The sequence below is a fragment of the Salvelinus alpinus genome, chromosome 15, assembly GCF_045679555.1.
Source record: "Salvelinus alpinus chromosome 15, SLU_Salpinus.1, whole genome shotgun sequence".
Lineage (NCBI taxonomy): Eukaryota > Metazoa > Chordata > Actinopteri > Salmoniformes > Salmonidae > Salvelinus > Salvelinus alpinus.
Genome location: NC_092100.1, coordinates 49318352 through 49338995, shown reverse-complemented (window position 1 = coordinate 49338995; position 20644 = coordinate 49318352). Strand labels below are relative to the sequence as shown.

Genomic DNA, 20644 nt, shown 5'->3' with positions numbered 1-20644 from the left:
GACGACTGCACCGTATTGAGGGGAGGATGGATGGGGCCATGTATCGCGAGATCTTGACCAACAACCTCCTTCCCTCAGTAAGAGCATTGAAGATGGGTCGTGGCTGGGTCTTCCAGCATGACAACGACCCGAAACACACAGCCAGGGCAACTAAGGAGTGGCTCCGTAAGAAGCATCTCAAGGTCCTGGAGTGGCCTAGCCAGTCTCCAGACCTGAACCCAATAGAAAATCTTTGGAGGGAGCCGAAAGTCCGTATTGCCCAGCGACAGCCCCGAAACCTGAAGGATCTGGAGAAGGTCTGTATAGAGGAGTGGGCCAAAATCCCTGCTGCAGTGTGTGCAAACCTGGTCAAGAACTACAGGAAACGTATGATCTCTGTAATTGCAAACTAAGGTTTCTGTACCAAATATTCAGTTCTGCTTTTCTGATGTATCAAATACTTATGTCATGCAATAAAATGCAAATTAATTACTTAAAAATCATACAATGTGATTTTCTGGATTTTTGTTTTAGATTCCTTCTCTCACAGTTGAAGTGTACCTATGATAAAAATTACAGACCTCTACATGCTTTGTAAGTAGGAAAACCTGCAAAATTGTCAGTGTATCAAATACTTGTTCTCCCCACTGTACATGATGCTGCAACAACATTTCCCCATGGGGACAATAAAGTCAGTAAAGCATGTCAAACCAAGACTAGTCTGACATGAACGTGCCACATAGGGCTAGTTGTGTACCTGAACCCAGGAACCAATCAGCCCCCTAGGAGGTCAATTGTTCCAGGGATTTGCTGTCCTCGTCAGAGGGCCTATGTGTGAGGCTCTGAAGTCCAGGCTGCCTGGCTGCACACAACACCAGGGAGGAGGAAGGACGAACACTGGGCCCGGCCGGTGCATGATGCTGCTGACTCAGCACCATGGTTCCTCTGCCCCAGGGAACCCAACACTTAAGGCCACCGAGACCAATGGCAAGAATGCAAGGCATTCAGTAACACATTTCCATGGCGTTTTGTGGGTTCTCACCACTGCAGTACGGTATAAAAAGTGTGGCAAGTTAACACGACACTGACTTGAGAGCTCGGAAGGAATGCCAACAGCCATCTGTTTTTCACGTGAAAAAGAAACTGTTTTGATTAGTGCACTTGATCTGTTTAATCATCTCAACACTGACAATCAGGGCAGGAAAGTGTTTTATTTGTCTATTTAACTAGGCAAGTCAGTTAAGAACAAATTCTTATTTACAATGACGGCCTACCCCGGACGACGCTGGGCCAATTGTGCGCCGCCCTATGGGACTCCCAATCACGGCCGGATGTGATGCAGCCTGGATTCGAGCCAGGTATTGCAGTGACGCCTCTTGCACTGAGATGCAGTGTCTTAGACCCCTGCGAAACTCGGGAGCCCGAGTGTCAGACAATAATTATTATTTAATCTATCTAAAATGACTTAATCCAAGCAGAAATGGAATGCAATTACTATGTCATATTAGCTTCAGGGAGATTAGCCAATCGTGGATTATTCCTAAACAGTAAATAAAATTGTGCAGAAACTGCAATATGGTGTAGGCTATACTCCAGTGCTTCAGGCCCCAGTAAAAAAAAGTGTAAATAATGTCAAATCAGAAACATTTCACAGAGATGAGATTCACATTAGATCTGTAATGTAAGTTTGTGACTATATACACAGCCTGTCATTCTCCTTGAAACCGTTTCAACACTCCTTACATACATTTCTACTAAAAACATTTACCGCCGATATAGGTGTAAACACGGAGTAAATTGGAATGAGTTCATTGGAATGCCACATCGAAAAGTTTAAGTGCTGAACTTGTGTATGCTCAATAGGGTGCAACTTTAATGCCAACTGTCAGTTTCATAACAAAATATAATAAAGTCCATGTTTAGGCACAAAGTAGATTAAACATCTATCAGAGAGTTGGGGGCTTCGTCTCTGAGAACAGTGCCCTCTGCTGTTACTGGAGTGGAGAGGAATAATGACAGAGCCTTCACTATAATTCACTGCAATGCACAAAAACTGCATAATGCTTGTCTCGGACAACAACACAATCTATCTTTTTGGCAAGATGATGTCGCCTTGCCCCGAGATGATGTCGCCTTGCCTCAAGATGCTAATTACACAGGGGTTGATAATCACTTGTGACAGGAAGCTCTAAAGTCATCCATCACACTAACCCCTGTGAAATGCAACTATTTAAATATGTTTGCTGGAACTCAGTGTTGACAGTTGCCAAGCCAATGTGATTGGTCATGTGTCTCCGTCAGCGTTTGGAGGTGAGCGTGAGGGTGGAGGAGACGCGGAAGATCTGAGGCAGCATGTTGCTCAACTGGTAGAACATCTCCTCTGATATACTCTGTCAATAAAACACAGACAGACAGCAATGCTTAGTGAGCAGTGGGCACGCAGGGAACGGATGTCTTTCCAACAGAGTAGCCTAAACGGACACAAATGGCTTACATATACAACATCAACTTGGGGGAAATTCTTAACATACAAATTCACAACATTTTTGTTGTCGCTTGTTTGTGTACAAGTGTTAATGACAACTTAAGCAGGGACCTTTAGCTCAACGCCACCTTTAGCTCGGTGTCCCATTTCCTGTGGGACCAGTCAAGATGCTGTAATTATGTGTGCTCTGACAGCTATGGCTCTCATAGGGAACATGTTAGGTCACAACACTAACAGGCCTTCTAATAAGCATTTTAAGTATTAATGTCTCCACTCACAACACTCGTATTTAGAGAGCATACAGTACGTGTCTCGTTTGAGGTGTAGAAAATGCTGTTTTAGAAGTTCTATTTTGAATGGTGTCGGAGTGTAAGGCTGGCAGACGTAAATGCTGTTATAACCCTTGATGCTGGTCTTATCCTCTGAGCCTGTCAACATGTAATCATAGTATAGGCGACCCAGTCTATAGGGAACCTCCCTCAGAACAATAGACTTATATAACTAACCTGTAACAGAGCCACATTAATAAAGGGAATGGTTCTATAGAGAAATAAGAGCTCTCACCAAAACAAGTCATATAAATAATCCTAAACACACATATAAATACACACACAACCAGTTGAAAGTTCGGACACTACTCATTCAAGGGTTTTTCTTTCTTTCTTTTTTTATAATTTTCTACATTGTAGAATAATAGTGAAGGAATAATGTAGTAATCAAAAAAAGTGTTAAACAAATCAAAATATATTTTATGTTTGAGATTCTTCAAAGTAGCCACCCTTTTCCTTGACAGCTTTGCACACTTGTGGCATTCTCTCAACCAGCTTCATGAGGTAGTCACCTGGAATGCATTTCGATTAACAGGTGTGCCTTAAGTTAATTTGTGGAATTTCTTTCCTTCTTAATATGTTTGAGCCAATCAGTTGTGTTGTGACAGGGTAGGGGTGGAATACAGAAGATAGCCCTATTTGGTAAAAGACCAAGCCCATATAAATGGCAAGAACAGCTCAAATAAGCCAAGAGAAAATGACAGTCCATCATTACTTTAAGACATGAAGGTCAGTCTTAAGACTTTAGGTTGAGAGAATGCTAAGAGTGTGCAAAGCTGTCATCAAGGCAAAGGGTAGCTACGTAAAATATATTTTGATTTGTTTAACACTTTTTTGGCTACTACATGATTCCATGTGTTATTTCATAGTTTTGATCTCTTCACTATTATTCTACAATGTAGAAAATAGTAAAAATAAAGAAAAACCCTGGAATGAGTAGGTGTCCAAACTTTTAACTGGTACTGTATATATTCTGCAATACAGTGCAAGCTAGGTCTGAGTCATTAAGGTTCTGGCCAGTTTACCAGCAGACCTATTCTTACCTGTGGAACTAGAAACTGGACAGTCCGTGAGATCCCTCCATCCCACGATGCCATCTCCATCATGAAACCTGCAGAGGGAAACATCTTAAGTCAGGACAGAGAGGTCTCAGAGGAGACACAAGAGGGGAAAATGCCACTGGTGCTTCTTACTATCTCACCTTTGACACATTTGAAGACCAGCTCGGCCCGCTTCAGGCACCACGGGATGGTCATCTCCTGCAGGTGAGAGAATAAGAGGAGTCAGTCAGGCCACAGGATGGTGGAACACACTAAACCTCTGTCATCCCCTCACTGTTCCCTTCTATTCTGCCTGCCTGACGTTGTCAAAACACATATTTTCATAAAGAATAAACATTTTCTCATGGCTCCTTTGACGAACTATGCTGGACATTATGTCACTGTACATATAAACTGAGCTGGGCAAAAGTACAATTTCTTCAGTTGGAAAAAGCACTGGAAAAGAAGAATCCCGACGGAAATGCTTTCAACTGAAAAAGAGACTGGTTCCTGCACCTTAGGAAGTGAGAATACTATACAAAGTACATTTGTGAACACGCTCTTGCGTGTTTCATCAGGCATGTTGTGGCACGATAAGGAGAGGGCCCTCTCTGCACCGCAGTAAGGAGGTCTACATCAGGCAGCAGCTTGTTGAGAAATGGCTGTTCTCAGGTTCTGGTTTGTTCCATGTGGACTCAGGAGTGCTGCTGTCTTTCAATGCTATCGCTACCCTGCTCTGTGTGTACAGAGTGCTGTATACTCAGTTTGAGTAAACACAAATGTTCACGACTCTCCGCTTTTCCCTCATCTACTCCTGAATGGAGGAAATGCTAAGGAGAGTTCACAACCAGAGCTGCACAGGCCAGAACACTGCCGAGGTTGCACTGAACAAACAAGCAGAGAGACGTGGAGGAGGAAGTAGAAATGAGAGACAGTATCAAAGGCTTGTGAATGTGCCATCGGGGAGGGTAGGAACATGTCAGGATGACACTGGGAATGGAGACAACAGACTGAAGCCCACAGCACTGCAGACCTGGGTTCAAATACATGTGTATTTGATTATTTGTTATTTAAATACTTATTTTCTGTGTATTTGAGTATTCTTAAATCTTGTGGCCCAACTCAACTACTTATATTGGAAATATTTTAAAGTCATTTCAAATAATTTCCTATTAAAAAAAAATACTATTTGAATGTATTTTCAAATACTATTTTCAAATACCTGGGTTAAATGCATGGAAGTGTATTCGAGTATTTTAAAATACATGCCAATACATTTCAAGTGTATTTACAAATAGATTCCAATATTCAACTAATTGTTTTTTAGAATAAAAAAAATATCTGAATACTTAGTTCGAAATGTATCTGAAAGAAATGGAGATATTTGAAATAGGATCTGAACCCAGGTCTGCAGCACTGTTTAACTGCAGGCCAGGAGGGGAAAATCAGTTCCTAAGGCCTGAACTAAGACCGTCATTACTCCGCCTTTCCTTCCGTCTATTTTTCCATCCTTTTCTCCTTCCCCCACTAATCATCTAACCAAGGAACTAGGAGTGGTCAGTACAGTTCACTGGGTTTACAAAAAATAAAAATAAAATAAAAAGCTCTTCACACAACCCTTTTCTATTAAACATCACCAACATGCTGGACCCCAAAGAACTATTTTGATTGTTCATAACAATGCAAAATGTAGCATAATGGTAACTGCTGGTGACCTGAACTTACATAAACTCAAGTCACACCGCACCAGTTATGCATGCATAGCATATGTATAACTGTCATCTCTCACCTGTAAATAATGTACAACCACTGTACATGCATTATGCATCTGACTTCTGGGACTTCGAGGTAAATGATCTTCTCCTTTTACACACATAACATGAGGCTCTCTCTCACCTCTGACATGTCGTGGACCAGTAGCAGAGGGATGGTGATGGTGGTGACGTCGTGAGTGCAGCAGACCTTGAGGATGTTGCGGAGGCCCATGATGGCAGGGTCCCGTGCCGTGATGTTGCCTGAGCGCACGTTGTCATCCACACACAGGTGGAACACTATGTGGACCTCAGACAGGTTGGAGTGGCGGGAGATGTAGAATTCACCTGAGACCGTGACAGAAGAGAATTTAGGGAATAAGATAAGGTATTAGAAATGACAGCCTATGTCTTGTTTTTTTGTGTATTTTTTTCCCCCTCAATTTTTGTGATATCCAAATTGGTAGTTACAGTCTTGTCCCTTCGCTGCAACTCCCGTACAGACTCGGCAGAGGCAAAGGTCGAGAGCCATGTGTTCTCCGAAACACGACCCTGCCAAGCCGCACTACTTCTTGACACACTGCTCGCTTAACCCGGAAGCAAGCCGTAACAATGTGTCGGAGGAAACACCGTACACCTGGCGACCGTGTCAGCGTGCATGCGCCCGGCCCGCCAGAGGAGTCTCTAGAGTGCGATGGGATAAGGACATCCCGGCCGGCCAAGCCCTCTCCTAACCCGGACGATGCTGGGCCAATTCTGAGTTGCCTCATGGGTTTCCCGGTCACGGCCGGCTGCGACACAGCCCGGGATCGAACCCGGATCTGTAGTGACGCCTCAAGCACTACAGTGCCTTAGACCGCTGCGCCACTCGGGTGGCCCTATGAAAGCCTATTTCTAAACTAGGCAAGTCAGTTAAGAACAAATTCTTATTTACAATGACAGCCTAGGAACAGTGGGTAAAACCGACAGATTTTTACCTTGTCAGCTCGGGGATTCGATCTAGCAACCTTTCGGTTACTGGCCCAAAACTCTAACCACTAGGCTACCTGCCGCCCTCATCATGGTACAATGATTAGCTACACTGTACTTGCTTGTTTTGTCACAATCTGAAATTTTGCAAACTATTAGAATTTTAGCAACCAGGAAATGGCATAGCGTTTTCTGCATAGTGCATCTCTAAGTAAAATGTTCACAATGCACAAAGTCAGGATTCGTCCCTTAAAGAATTAGTCAAAACCATGTATTCAGTCAACTTTACCTGGTAAGATATTGGAGGGATTCCTTTCCAAATTTTTGTTTTTATCTTCACTATTAGTTCCATTCTTAGGAAACTCTGTCAAAAGGAAAACAAGAGAGGAGTTCAGAATTTCCTGTATGGAAATCGTGTGAGCAAACATGCCTTTTCAGGAAGTAAATGACAATAGCAACAGATTTCACAGGCCCATCCAAATAAGGCCTGATAGCCAGGAGGATTGTTTCCATACTCAGCTCTCTGATAGCTCTCCACTCAAACAGCCATTCAATGGGGATTGTTATACGGATCTTGACAGAGGTTTCCGACAACACACGTTGGCAATGATGTCAAAAGAGCCTTGTCCTTCCTCCTGACATAATCTCTAACACATATGTCTAGTTTGCCATTTACTTTGCCCTTGTTCAAACATGACTTTACTGGGCCAGTATCTTTAACATTGTTCTAACTGGACCATATATATGCCATTGTTACATCATCACTCAATCATCCTGACCAAAGAATTATATTTTCATGTCATCCAACAAAATGTAAACACCTGGAGTTTGCTAAAGGGCATTGGACACTTGGATTGGAACCGGTGCTATGGTCAGATGACATGAAAATAGAGCTCTTTGACCACGCACACTGGTGGTGGGTTTGGCATCGAAAGAAGGATGCATATGCAGAAAATAACCTTTGATGTTATGGGGTTATTTTTGCTTCCATTGGTCATTGGCCCTTGTTAAAGAACCAGTGCAGTAAAAAACGTGATTTTCTTACACACACACACAAAAGTATGTGGACACCCCTTCAAATTAGTGAATTCTGTCATTTCAGCCACACCCGTTGCTGACGGATGTATAAAATCGAGCTCACAGCCATGCAATCTCCATAGACAAACATTGGCAGTAGAATGGCCTTACTGAAGAGCTCAGTGGCTTTCAACGTGGCACAGTCATAGGATGCCACCTTTCCAACAAGTCAGTTCGTCAAATTTCTGCCCTGCTAGAGCTGCCCTGGTCAACTGTAAGTGCTGTTATTGTGAAGTGGAAACATCTAGGAGGACCAACGGCTCAGCCGCAAAGTGGTAGTCCACACAAGCTCACAGAACGGGACCGCCGAGTGCTGAAGCGTGAAAAAATCTTCTGTTCTTGGTTGCAAAACTCATTAGAGAGTTCGAAACTGCCTCTGGAAGCAACGTCAGCACAATAACTGTTCATCGGGAGCTTCATGAAATGGGTTTCCATGGCTGAGCAGCCACACACAAGCCTAAGATCACCATGCGCAATGCCAAGCGTCGGCTGGAGTGGTGTAAGGCCCGCCGCCATTGGACTCCGGAGCAGTGGAAACGTGTTCTCTGGAGTGATGAATCACGCTTCACCATCTGGCAGTCCGACGCGAGGAATCTGGGTTTGGCGAATGCCAGGAGAACGCTACATGCCCCAATGCATTGTGCCAACTGTACAATTTGGAGGAGGAGGAATAATGGTCTGGGGCTGTTTTTCATGGTTCGGGCTAGGCCCCTTAGTTCCAGTGAAGGGAAATCTTAATGCTACAGCATACAATGGCATTCTAGACGATTCTGTGCTTCCAACTTTGTGGCAACAGTTTGGGGAAGGCCCTTTCCTGTTTCAGCATGGCAATTCCCCGTGCACAAAGCGAGGTCCATATAGAAATGGTTTGTCGAGATCGGTGTGGAAGAACTTGACTGGCCTGCACAGAGCCCTGACCTCAACTCCATCGAACACCTTGGGGATGAATTGGAACGCTGACTGTGAACCAGGCCTAATCGCTCGAACTCACAAATGCTCGTGGCTGAATAGAAGCATGTCCCCGCAGCAATGTTCCAACATCTAGTGGAAAGCCTTCCCAGAAGAGTGGAGGCTGTTATAGCAGCAAGGGGGGGACCAAATCCATATTAATCCCCATGATTTTGGAATGAGATGTTCAACGAGCAGGTGTCCACAAACTTTTGATCATGTAGTGTATTTCACAGTATTATTTGGAATAATACTGTGAAATTTACAATGCCCTTTTAGTGCGGTAAATTAGTTAATAGACCAATAAGCAAGAGCGTTCCAAACCACTCTGCCAATAACAGCTAATTCTTAGTTTTCACCCTCCCCACTCAGACCACTCCCAGTTTTAGCAAAATTCTTGCTTGAGAAATTGCCCTTTGCTAAGAAACTATTTTTGTTTGTTTTCATTTAAAATTAAAATAAATAATCACAGTAGGATAATTCAATTGTTACCCAGGAATGATTTGACTGAGATAAAAACAAAGCATTGGACCTTTAAGGTGAACAACAAAAAAATGATTCACCCTTTATTTAACTAGGCAAGTCAGTTAAGAACAAATTCTTATTTATAATGACGGCTTAACCCGGCCAAATCCTAACAATGCTTGGCCAATTGTGTGCCGCCCAATGGGACTACCAATCACGGCCGGTTGTGATACAGCCTAGAATCAAACCAGTTTCTGTAGTGACGCCTCTAGCACTGAGATGCAGTGCCTTAGACCGCTGCGCCACTCGGGAGCCCCATCATGAACTTTACCCAGTAGCAGGACATTTCAGCCAAAAACATGTTTGCCTCTGCCAGGAGGCTAAAACTTGGCTGCAAGTGGATCTTCCAGGAAGACAAGCACACATCAAAATCCAAAAAGAAATGGTTAATTGACCACAAAAAAAATGTACATTTTACTATTGCCATCTCAGTTTCCGGATTTGAACCCCATTGAAAATCTGTGGTTTGAATTGAAGAGGGCAGTCCATAAGAGCAGACGAAGGATATCAAGGATCTGGAAAGATTCTGTGTGTTCCCAATGTGTTCTCCTCATAAAACAGTTAGAAAAAGGCTCAGTGCCGTTATCTTCACAAGGGGATGTATTGAAAGGTATTGAAAACAGGGGTGCCAATCATTTTCACCCCTGTTGGTGTGTGTGTGACTGACTCACCCGGCTGAACTTTGTGCTTGCTGCTCCTCTGAGTCCGGGCGTAAAGCACCACCTGCTGGACCACCTCCAGCTGCTCCTCCAGCCGAGGGAAGTGGAAGTCTGTACACTCCTTAGATACTGTGGCAAAGTCTGGAAAACACACACAAACACATGATGAGGACTCTTACAATGTTTATGAAGGTTAGGGGTTGGCGTATGTTCTGACTGTGACAAAACCTTTATGAGCTATCATCATGCTCAAACATCTAACTCACTGGTGTCCTCAAGCCAAACATCTTCATATGTGGTCATGGCAATAAGAAAGAATGAATTGATTCAGTAATGATAAATGGGTTTTACACTCTCATGTAACTAACATGGCCTAACAGTGTGGTATCCTGCTTAATGTTGACCACTGACCCTTGGCCCTTGACCTCTCACCTCTCTTGATGCCGCTATAGGAGTTGACCCGGTTGTCCACCAGAAGCACCAGGCCACACAGGGACGAGGAGTAGAGCGACAGAGCAGTCTGCAGCCGCCGCAGCTTGGTCCCGCTGCTGCCATGCCGACGGTGTTTACAGAAGTCCAGCACGTCTGCCCGCACCAGCCGCAGGTTGTGCATGGTCTTCAGCTGTGCACCTGGACGGCACCACAGGAACGACACCGTCAAAATACATCAGAAACAAACAAAAATATACACTCAACACGTATGGGACGTCTTTATATTTTACGATGTCAGGAAGTAAAGTATAAATCCAGTGGCTGTCATCAGGGTTCATTTTTATCATAGGCTTGTTGGACCAGGCAGCAGTGTTTCCATGGGGACACAGACAGTATATTACCTAAGTGGATAGTGAAGCTCTCCTCCAGCTGTCGCTGCTCCTCATACAGCCTGGCCCCAGGCTCAGACTCCACTGTCAGCTGACTGGGCTGCACCTTGATCTCCTCACTGACAAACACAACCTCACACTGTAAAGGGCAGGGTTTACAAGATGACTAGCCTTGTCCCAGACCTGTGTCTGCCGTCTTGCCCACGCCAATGAGCATAGAAGTTGGCTAAACAGCACAAACAGATCTGGGACTGGAAGATGAGTGGACACAGGGCTACAAAGATAACCATCTGACGGGAGAGCATGGCACAAAATGTTATCGCCAAAGTGAACCATAAAATTAGATTCCTGGCAAGAACCTCCAAATATTTGGATAAGAATGCAATGGGGACATTGGCAGGGGCCCTTGTTCAGTGCCACTTCAACTATGCAAGCTCTTCCTGGTACAATCGTGCCCCCAAGATATTAAAAAATTTATTAAAACAAATTGGTCAGGATTACTCTTAAACTTCCAGCACTTACGCATCTTGACTACTCCCACTTTGAAAGCCTTAGATGGCTTAAAGTGGAGCAGAGAGTTGCTCAGATAAAATTGTGTCTTGTACATAAGATTGTCCACAGTATGGTCCCCAGATAGTTATGTAACTACCTTAACTTAGTAAGGGATAACCATAACTATTCAACTAGAAGGAGTGAAACTGACGTTGTTCCTTTTAGATTTAAAAGTGGTATAGGGGGAAAAAAATGTATACTCGGCTGCCATTCTTTGGAATAATCTTCCGAATCATTTTTAAATGTATAACCTCCATAGGTAGTTTCAAGTTCTCACTGAAAAAATGGCTCAATAGTAGCTTGTCTCTAAAGTGAGTGGTAAGATTAAAGTAGGTGGCAGAGAGGGACATTCCCAGGATAGCATAGGGTCTGCCTTTTTGGTGCCTGTTATTTATTATATTGTGACTGTCTTGTGTATGTGTATAGATATATATATTGTTTATATATTAAGGGTATGTGAGACAAGGAAGATGTACCTGTCCATAGTTGTTTATTAGGAACGGAAATTGTATTAATTATCGGATGTTGTGAAACAAACAACCATTGTGTTTGTCATTGTCTGTTGTCATTACAATCCCCGCCTAACCTTGTTGTATTCCCCCTTCCCCTTTCCCTCTTCAAAAGGACAAGGATGGAAATAAGCTGTTAAGCTTTATGGTGTTATCCTTGATGATTTTCTTAAATTGTATGTGGAGGCGTCACCAGCTGGAGCGCCCTTATGTATGTATTTTACAAATTGTCAAATAAATTATATTAATCAAACCCCAGATGAGATGCATTGGGACTGACGAACTGCACATAAAAAGGAGTAAACCATATATAACATCAAAAAAATCAGCAAGGATGCTCTTTCAATGCCTCTTGCGCGTGCATTTGAAAGTGCTGCTGTGTGTGCAGATGTCATTCCACTGTGTCTGCAGGCTTTCTTTCCCATCCAAGCACTTAACCACCTGACTCGACTACTCATTATCTTGATTTAACCAATGTTGCTTCACTGTGAGCCTTGAAAGTGTTAGTAGGATTTCAAGGAACAGAAAAAAACCTGCTGATTTGCACCCCCCTAAAAAGCTACTTGAGAGTAAGTACATTTCTGCACATATGCATTCACAAGCACGCAAACACACATATACACACAAACACTCTCTCTCTCTCTTACTTAATAGTGCTGTTATTGGGGTTCTGCAAGTCCTGGTGCAGTTTGATCACCCACTCCTGATACTCCTGCTTCTGAATATGAGTCACCTGTTTCAGTTCATTGGCCCACTTGTTCTCCAGCACCTGACCAGAGAGAAGAATCACCAATCGTGAATATTCATGACTGTGTAGCTCTGTGCATAGAGCATTGCTATGCTTGTAGCTCAAACGGCCAAACTGACTGGTTCGGTGTCTTACCTGCTGGGCATCGAAGTGTTGAGAGGCAAATGCATTTACATCCTGGTCAGTCAATGTCTTTCCCAGCTCCTGCATGACTTTGTCCATCTCTGCTGCCTGTCTGGGAGTTGAGAAAAACAGAACAATGCTAAACGCATTAGGCATTTGTTATATGAAACTAACTTCAACTACGATGACTTAATTGGCTCCTTTGCAATTGAGGACTTATCTCTATGATCATACCAACCTCTCTTGTAACTTCTTCAGCTCCATGTCTCTCTCACTGATGAGCTCCGAGACGCTGACAAAGTAGTTGTGTTCCAGGTTGAGCAGGGTGTCAGAGGCCGGGGAGTGGATGAGCTCGTGGTAAACATCTGCAAAGTCCTCATCCCAGCAGGGATCCTCAGGACGAGCATGTTCCAGCGTGGTCTAAATAGGAACAAGGAAAAGAGGATGATGGCGTGTGGGAGTAATCTTTTGAGAGTAAAGGAAAATCACAGGAAGACATTGTTTAGTAGATCAGAGGAAATTGTAGAAAGTGAAAAAGTGAGTGACTGTGCTGTACGAAAGACCCGGTCAACAATTGTGAGTGGACAGCGTGAAAAGCAAGAGGTGATTCTCCTTAACAAACGTAATAGAGGGGAAGCTACGAGAGGGACCTTGTACTTGTGCCATATTTAGAATGGGCATAGAAAAGTTTAGACACTTCCTCTATTAATACAAGTCCAGGGATCTTTACGCAACAAACATGATATACATTAAAAAGACCATCGCAGTTCCTTCAAATACACTGGACAGCATCCATGAGTATTTCTGTGCTAGTGCAGTAAAACGTTAATGGTTACCCTGTACACATCACAGCAGTGAGCAACCAAGCTTTATTGGAGGGGCAGCCTTGTTTACTTTTACAAGTCCTTGAGCAAGTGGCAGCAGAATTTTAAGTCCAGAACTTTGAAGTGCATGAAGCCGATGATCTTGTTGACTTTAAAAGACAAAAAAATAAAATAAAAAATAGGGAAGATATTCTGTTTCAAAGGGAGTTTCCGCTTTCATCCATTTAAAGTAAAAGCCACCATGTCTAGAAATCTCTCTCATCAGACCACAGATGTTTTAATGATTTACATTCCCCTTCAAACTGTCAGACAGATGACGCAGGTCTTGCTTGTATAAAATTGATGAGCTGCAACTCAAAGACAAACACTACATCTTGGCAACTCCCAAGAACTTTTAGCAAATCTTTCCAATCTAATTTGATATATTGTTTCCGAAACTTAAGGAGCAGTCAACTGTCTGTGACTCACTGACTTTCTGTATCAATATAATGATCTATGACCACAACTCAGACACTGATAGATAATCATATTATCAGGAGGCACAGTATGCAAACACTTCTCTAGCTCATCTTTCAGATAGTTGGATTGTTCCATACAGAAAATAGCATAAGAATACAGATTGCACTGTAGTCTCATATATCCAACAGTGTCATCCACTTCTGTAATGTGAGGTGAACAACATAAGGGAATGAAAAAAAATAATTATAATCAGCGTGTGCGACACTATCAGACAGAAGCGAGGGATCAGGGAGAAGAAGCGAGAGAACAGAAGCAGGGACGGGGTTAGAAGCTTTAGGGACAAACAAGTTAATATGAAAATATGCTTCTAAACATGGTCTTTGGTTTTGAGTTCTGCTTTTACCTCCGAGTAGGCCTTTGCCCATGTGTTTGTAAGCTGGTTGATGTCCACCTCTCCTGTTATCAGCCTCCGTAGGGCCAACTCTGCTTCTCTGTCATAGTCCTGGATGGTTTCACTCTCAATAAAGGTGGACAGTGTGCTCTTCAGTTCTAAACCAGTATACATGAAATGATTAGTACCAAAAGGTATGTGTGGATAATTAGAAGTGACAAAGTTTCATTTTATTTAGTTAAATGGAAATCTCACCATTCTCAACGAAGCAAGGTATTTTGTGCAGCAGCATAAGTCGTCCATGAAGATCACTGACATTTTCTTGGACAGGGAATTGCAGAGGTACTTTGAGGACACAGACATTCCTCCCTGCCCTGAACTGAAACACAAACTCCTTCTCAGTGGTGGTGTTCACCTTTCCCTTGTTTTTCTTCATTTTCTCAGCTGAAAGCAGATGAAAGAAGTTATAAACCAATGAAAATGAATAGAGTAGTGAGTATATGTACAGTAATAAGAATGCAATCACATCCTGTGTCATGTATACCAGATATGCATCTCAGACTATCATTTTGCCACTTTCCAATCAGTGTGGAATTTCCTTCCTCTCGAACGTATACGACAAAAAATTCCTAACAGTCCTTTTACTAGCAAGAATGTTGTCCGCTGACTTTAATGTTATTCGGATGAAATATGAGACAAAATACCCACACGAAAGTGTTATTAACGCGACTTAAACACGAGTGTCTCTGTGCGTGGCCATCATGGTTTGATTGACAGGCTTCCAGTGTAGATTAAGACCCCGTGGAGCCGGCGCAAGATATGGCCTGGAAAACATAACTCAATCTAAGGATGAGAAATGTGTTGTACTCCGAATTGTTGCATTATCCCAACTACTACACCAAGAAGATTGAACGACGAGTAGTCGTTCAATCTTCTCGGTGTAATAGTTGGATAATGGGACAATTCGGAGTACAACGTATTTCTCATCCCTGGAGTGAGGTACGTTTCCAGGCAATATCTCGCGCCGGCTCTGCAGTATCTTAATCTACACAGGAAGCCTGTCCGACCCTAGAGCATCTGTAAGCAACCGGGTCGGATCTGCTGGCTACAGAAATAGACTGGGGCCATTTAGTATCAATTGGAAATAGAATCATTTAACTAACTACCAGGCTTGCAAGGTTCAGATTATTGCTGACAGATACCTAGATAGCTAGTAAAAACAATAAGCATTAATGTGTTAGCCCCATTGGTCCCTTCAGCTAACGTTAGGTATTACACTATATACAAAAGTATGTGGACACCAAATGAGTGGATTTGGCTATTTCAGCCACACCTGTTGCTTACAGATGTATTAAATCGAGCACACCGCCATGCAATCTCCATAGACAAACATTGACAGTAGAATGGCCTTAATGAAGAGTTCAGTGACTTAACGTGACACTGTCATAGGATGCCACCTTTCCAAATAATTTCTGCCCTGCTAGAGCTGCCCCGGTCAACTGTAAGTGCTGTTATTGTAAAGTGGAAATGTCTATGAACAACAACGGCTCAGCCGCGAAGTCGTAGGCCACACATACTAATCGCCCAAACTCACGAATACTCTTGTGGCTGAATGGATGCAAGTCCCCGCAGAAATGTTCCATATCTAGTGGAAAGCCTTCCCAGAAGAGAGGAGGCTGTTATATCAGCAAAGGGGGACCAACTCCATATTAATGCCCATGATTTTGGAATGAGATGTTCGACGAGCAGGTGTCCACATACCTTTGGTCATGTATTGTATATAGTCATTATGCGTCAGGTTACGTAACTAAAGCTTTCGCTAGTTAGCAATAGTAGCTAATATTGCAGTGGTCGGTGCCTAGCTTAGTGCAACCAATAGCAACAATATTGACACTAATCATACTGCAGCCGTGATACATTTGTTTCAGAAGAATAAAGCTGGGAGAAGTCTAGTTTTACCTGTACATTAGTATTTTGTGGATGTAAACTGACGCCCGTGTAAGTGTCCTTGTTTGGACAATCATCTGATTGACACAACTGAGCTAGCTGGGCTTTTGAAATACAACTTTCGTTTTTTTGTAAATGTAGGACACACAAGTGTAACCATATAGAGTTTTATATCTTAGTAGTCGAATAATGGTTTTCCATTGTCATTAACAGTAAGGTTATATATTTCAACATTTTGTCACAAAAATGTACACAAAAAAAGAACGAATCACCTAAACAGAAACACAATATAGATATGCCAGTTTGTCGCTGGATAGCTTGAAATAAGTACTTATTTAGCTTGAAATAAGTACTTATCAAGTACTTATTTCAATGTGGTCTTTTAGCTAAGTTATTCAGTATTCATTCGTTATAGTTTGTATACTGTTAAGAGACTTGAGACACGTCATTTAGCAACTAACGTTAGCTAGCTATACAGTATCAGTTCTCTGTGTCTGACATTAGTATGGAGCTGCGGCTCTGAGAATTGTTTCTTCATCCTATGTAATGTATTCCCAGTGAAATTGCTAATGTTTCTTTCCCCCCTTTTCAGAGAAATTAGTAATTGAAGTTAGGTTAATGTCCCATACTACACCCTGACCACTAGATGGTGCTGTTTCTGCCATTAGGTAAAACAAGTTTAAAGATCCACCTCAATCTTAAAAGCATAGTTCACCCAAATGTCAAATGTACATTTGTTTCATACCCTGTAAGCAGTCTATGGACAAGGTATGACAGCAACCCATGCTTTGGTTTTGTTGGCCACAAAGGGATAGTTCACCCATACAAAATGACATTGTTTTTATTACCCTGTAAGCAGTTTATGGACCAGGTATGACAGCAACCATGCAAGTCAATGGTGCCTATATTAGCATTTTCACGCTTCATGTTCGAAGTATCCTAAAGTATCTAAAATTGATTGCAACTCAATGATGCTACTTATAGATTATTTGGATATGAAGTGTGAAAATGCTAATATAGGTACCAATGACTTGCATTGGATTTGTGCCACAAATGCTAAAAAGTTAGCATTTCAAACAAGGACCAGGTTAACTAAACCAAAGCATGGTTGCTGTCATACCTGGTCCATAAACTGCTTACAGAGTAAGAAAAACAATGTCATTTTGTATGGGTGAACTATCCCTTTAACATTGGGGGATCAGAAGCTGGTAATATCAGGATGTAGGATGGGACATAAACCTAACAACGTCAATCACTAATTTCTCTGAACGGGGAAAAAACACCAAATTCACTGAGAACAGTACTCTGAGCCGCAGCTCTATACCAGGCTACTTGTCAGAGATAGAGAACTGATACTGTATACTTGTTGTTGGGTTAGGATTGGTGTGGGGGGGTTGGGGGTCCGTGGGTGGCTTTTGACCTTTTCTTTGGATACCTCATGTCTAACACATTGTTAGAAAAAAGTTTTGTCCAACTCGGATGTTAGGTACTTTATTTAATATTATATGCATCCTATAACTTAAAACGGCCAATTTGGGTGCAATCAATAAACTTAATTTCTCAGATCAAATTATATTTCAACATAATAATGTAGCAGGAATGCTAATTTTATCTGTTTCTAACTACAGAAACGATTTCAGAACAATCTGAGATGGTGGGTGTCATGGCTTGCTGAAATGACATGGCACGACCCAGCCGCAAAGACTATGATAACTGTTTCATTTGAGTGTGATGAATGAGGACTATTTTTTCTTGTCAACAGAGCCAAGAACCAATTAAATTACTCAGACTTGATGGAGCTTGATGATGGTATGGGAATGATGATGATGATGATACCAACTGTTACAGAATGTCAAAGCCCCAGGTTTTGGATTATTATTATTTTTTGTTCAATCAGATGAAGATTTTGCCTGTATGAAAGGACCTTCCAGCAAGAAAGATTGTGTCCTTGTCAAAGAACCACAGAGACACAAGAGTCTGTGTCAATCAAGCAAATCTTTCAGTCAGGATTCAAAGAATGTAGGCCTATAATTTGTATTTTGATTTTTAAAAACGCTACATGTTTTGTAGGTGTCACACAGAAAAACATCTTCACACACTGCCAACAAGTTAGGCACTATTTTGATCAGTGAATCCATCCGTGCAACATGGATCTTCATAGGGGAAATCATAGCCATGCTAGGCAAGCGTATAGACAGTCACTGTGTGTGTTTATCAGATTGTTTTAGCATGACAAAGAGAATGAAGTGGATTCACCAACATACTGTTCTCTCTCTGTGATCAAAGAGCTGTAGTTGTCCTAGAGAAAGCACCCAGTACTTTGTCAAACCTGCTGTATAACATGTCAGACAGAGCTAAACATACTGTAAATCATGACCGTAACGTTAAACCCTGCCTATAGTCTCTTTGTTCTAATGAGTTTCTCTCTCTCTTAGGCCTTCATGAGGTCACAAATGAGAGGGGATCCAATGTCAACCCCTCCAGGGAGAGACAGGCAGTTGCCAAAGCTACAGATCAACAGAGATCCGTACTGAAGATGGTGGGGAGAATTATGATTGCAGCAAAACATTTTGTTGTAGCCCCACCCTAGACAAACTCACCTGATTCAACTCATTGAGGGCTTGATGATTAGTTGACAAGTTGAATCAGGTGTGCTTGTCTGGGGATACATCAAAAATGTGTACTGTTTGGGGGTACTGGAGTTGGGAAACACTGATGTACAGTGTATTAAAGCCCAGAATATATTGTTCATTTTGTTGGACTGCATAGCAGTGTTTTGGTTTAGTGGTCTCAAACTGTGAGTAACATATGTGTAAAACACGATTCTGGATTACAATGCAATTACTACTACTGTCATTCTTACACACTCCGGGGCAGACAGAGTTTAAATCAGGACTAGGCTAATTCTACTTAAATGAATCCAGATTTTAAAAATGGTACTTTGAGACATTGCTTAATTTCAGACTAATTAGTTATAGACAAGGGAGTCCCAGACTAAGGTAAGTAAGGACTAACCAGTTCATCTTTGAAGCCTGATTACATTAACAGTGTGTACTTGGTACGGACCTGAGGATGCTTAAAAAAACAGGTATGGACCCCTAATACATAAGCATTGTGTGGAATTAGAGCAATTCACCTAAACCAAACAATGGATGGAGGTGAAAGAAAACATTCAAAGAATTACAGTGACTTTGAAAAAACGTCTTGAAGCGAATTGTGTCAAATCACCTAATTATCGACAACAAAAAGCAAGAGTCAACAACAGAAAATAAGAAAAAGAAGGCCTGGACTACCATTTGTAATGAATTAACTCAACTGAAAAAGTAAACAAAAGGACTCGACAACAACTTAATGTAAAATTGGAAAATGTTCTTGTGTAATACAACACAGTGGCCTCTAAATGTATTTGTGTGACAAATGTAACAAACAATATCATACATAATGACTAATATAATTTCTGTATTCTCTTGACTTCCTGTTCCTGTGAAAAAACAAACAAATCTACTTAAAGAAGACATGCTGTTGCTCGTAGGGAGCATTTCAAGACTGGTAGGACCATAGGTGGGGCAAAGGTACAGGACGGCAGGCAGGCTCAGGGTCAGGGCAGGCAGAGGTCCGTAAATCCAGAAAGATGGGGCAAAGGTACAGGACAGCAGGCAGGCTCAGGGTAGGCAGAATGGTCAACACTGGGGAAACTAGGAAACAGCAACAATCGAGAGACAGGAGCAGAGGGAAAAACTGCTGGTAGGCTTGACGAAACAAAACTAACTGCCAACAGACAAACAGAGAACACAGGTATAAATACATAGGGGATAATGGGGAAGATGGGCGACACCTGGAGGGGGGTGGAGACAATCACAAAGACAGGTGAAACAGATCAGGGTGTGACAGACAGATGAGCTGGGGGACTTGTTGACCGGGACCATTGATAACCAGTAACCCCTGGAAGGTATCCCAGATGATGACCATTTGGACAGTTCTGATTGGGGACCGTTCCAATCCTCATTTAGTAGGACACATTCATTCAACATATGCCATCCCTGGACAGCAGGGAATATGTGATGTTGTCAGTCATCTCTTGCACTCCCATAATAAAAATGATGTAATGAACACAACTCTTGAAGACATAATGCTCTCTAATGCAGCAATGTAATCATTTTCTAGAGGCAGATGATCACCATAGCTTGGAGGGGACTTGTCTTAACAGGATGAAGGTTAGCACGCGAACATGTCACTAAACTGGGCCAGAGGACAAAAACAGAGGCTGAGCATGCATGAGAAACTGGCCATGGCATTTAATGAGCGCAAATTAATGTATTTAAAAGAGGAGCATGATACGAATAGCTGTCGCTTCAAGGAGCTGGATCCTAACCCGGACGCTTATAAGAAATCCTGCTATGCCCTTCGACAAACCATCAAACAGGCAAAGCATCAATACAAGACTAAGATTGAATCATACTACACCAGCTCCGAAGCACTACAAAGGGAAGCACAGCCGTGAGCTGCCC

At 42.3% G+C, this 20644-nt stretch overlaps 1 protein-coding gene across 3 annotated transcripts; it reads right to left on the bottom strand.

The window, feature by feature from the left end:
* Nucleotides 1-1175: 1175 nt before the first annotated feature.
* LOC139540242 (FERRY endosomal RAB5 effector complex subunit 3-like) lies at nucleotides 1176-16238 on the bottom strand. Of its 3 annotated transcripts, none has more exons than XM_071343918.1 (14): nucleotides 16149-16238; nucleotides 14445-14633; nucleotides 14202-14347; nucleotides 12754-12935; nucleotides 12528-12627; nucleotides 12292-12413; nucleotides 10596-10702; nucleotides 10195-10392; nucleotides 9775-9903; nucleotides 6843-6917; nucleotides 5730-5932; nucleotides 3995-4052; nucleotides 3837-3904; nucleotides 1176-2369 (listed from the first exon to the last, which is right to left on the bottom strand). In XM_071343918.1, exons 2-14 carry the CDS (start codon nucleotides 14623-14625, stop codon nucleotides 2277-2279), a joined length of 1662 nt encoding a protein of 553 aa, XP_071200019.1. In that variant the 5' UTR covers nucleotides 14626-14633; nucleotides 16149-16238; the 3' UTR covers nucleotides 1176-2276. The 3 variants fall into 3 exon arrangements, with proteins under 3 accessions (XP_071200019.1, XP_071200018.1, XP_071200020.1); XM_071343917.1 differs by lacking the exon at nucleotides 16149-16238 and adding an exon at nucleotides 15784-15917; XM_071343919.1 differs by lacking the exons at nucleotides 6843-6917; nucleotides 16149-16238 and adding an exon at nucleotides 15784-15918.
* Between the last annotated feature and the right edge of the window lie 4406 nt (nucleotides 16239-20644).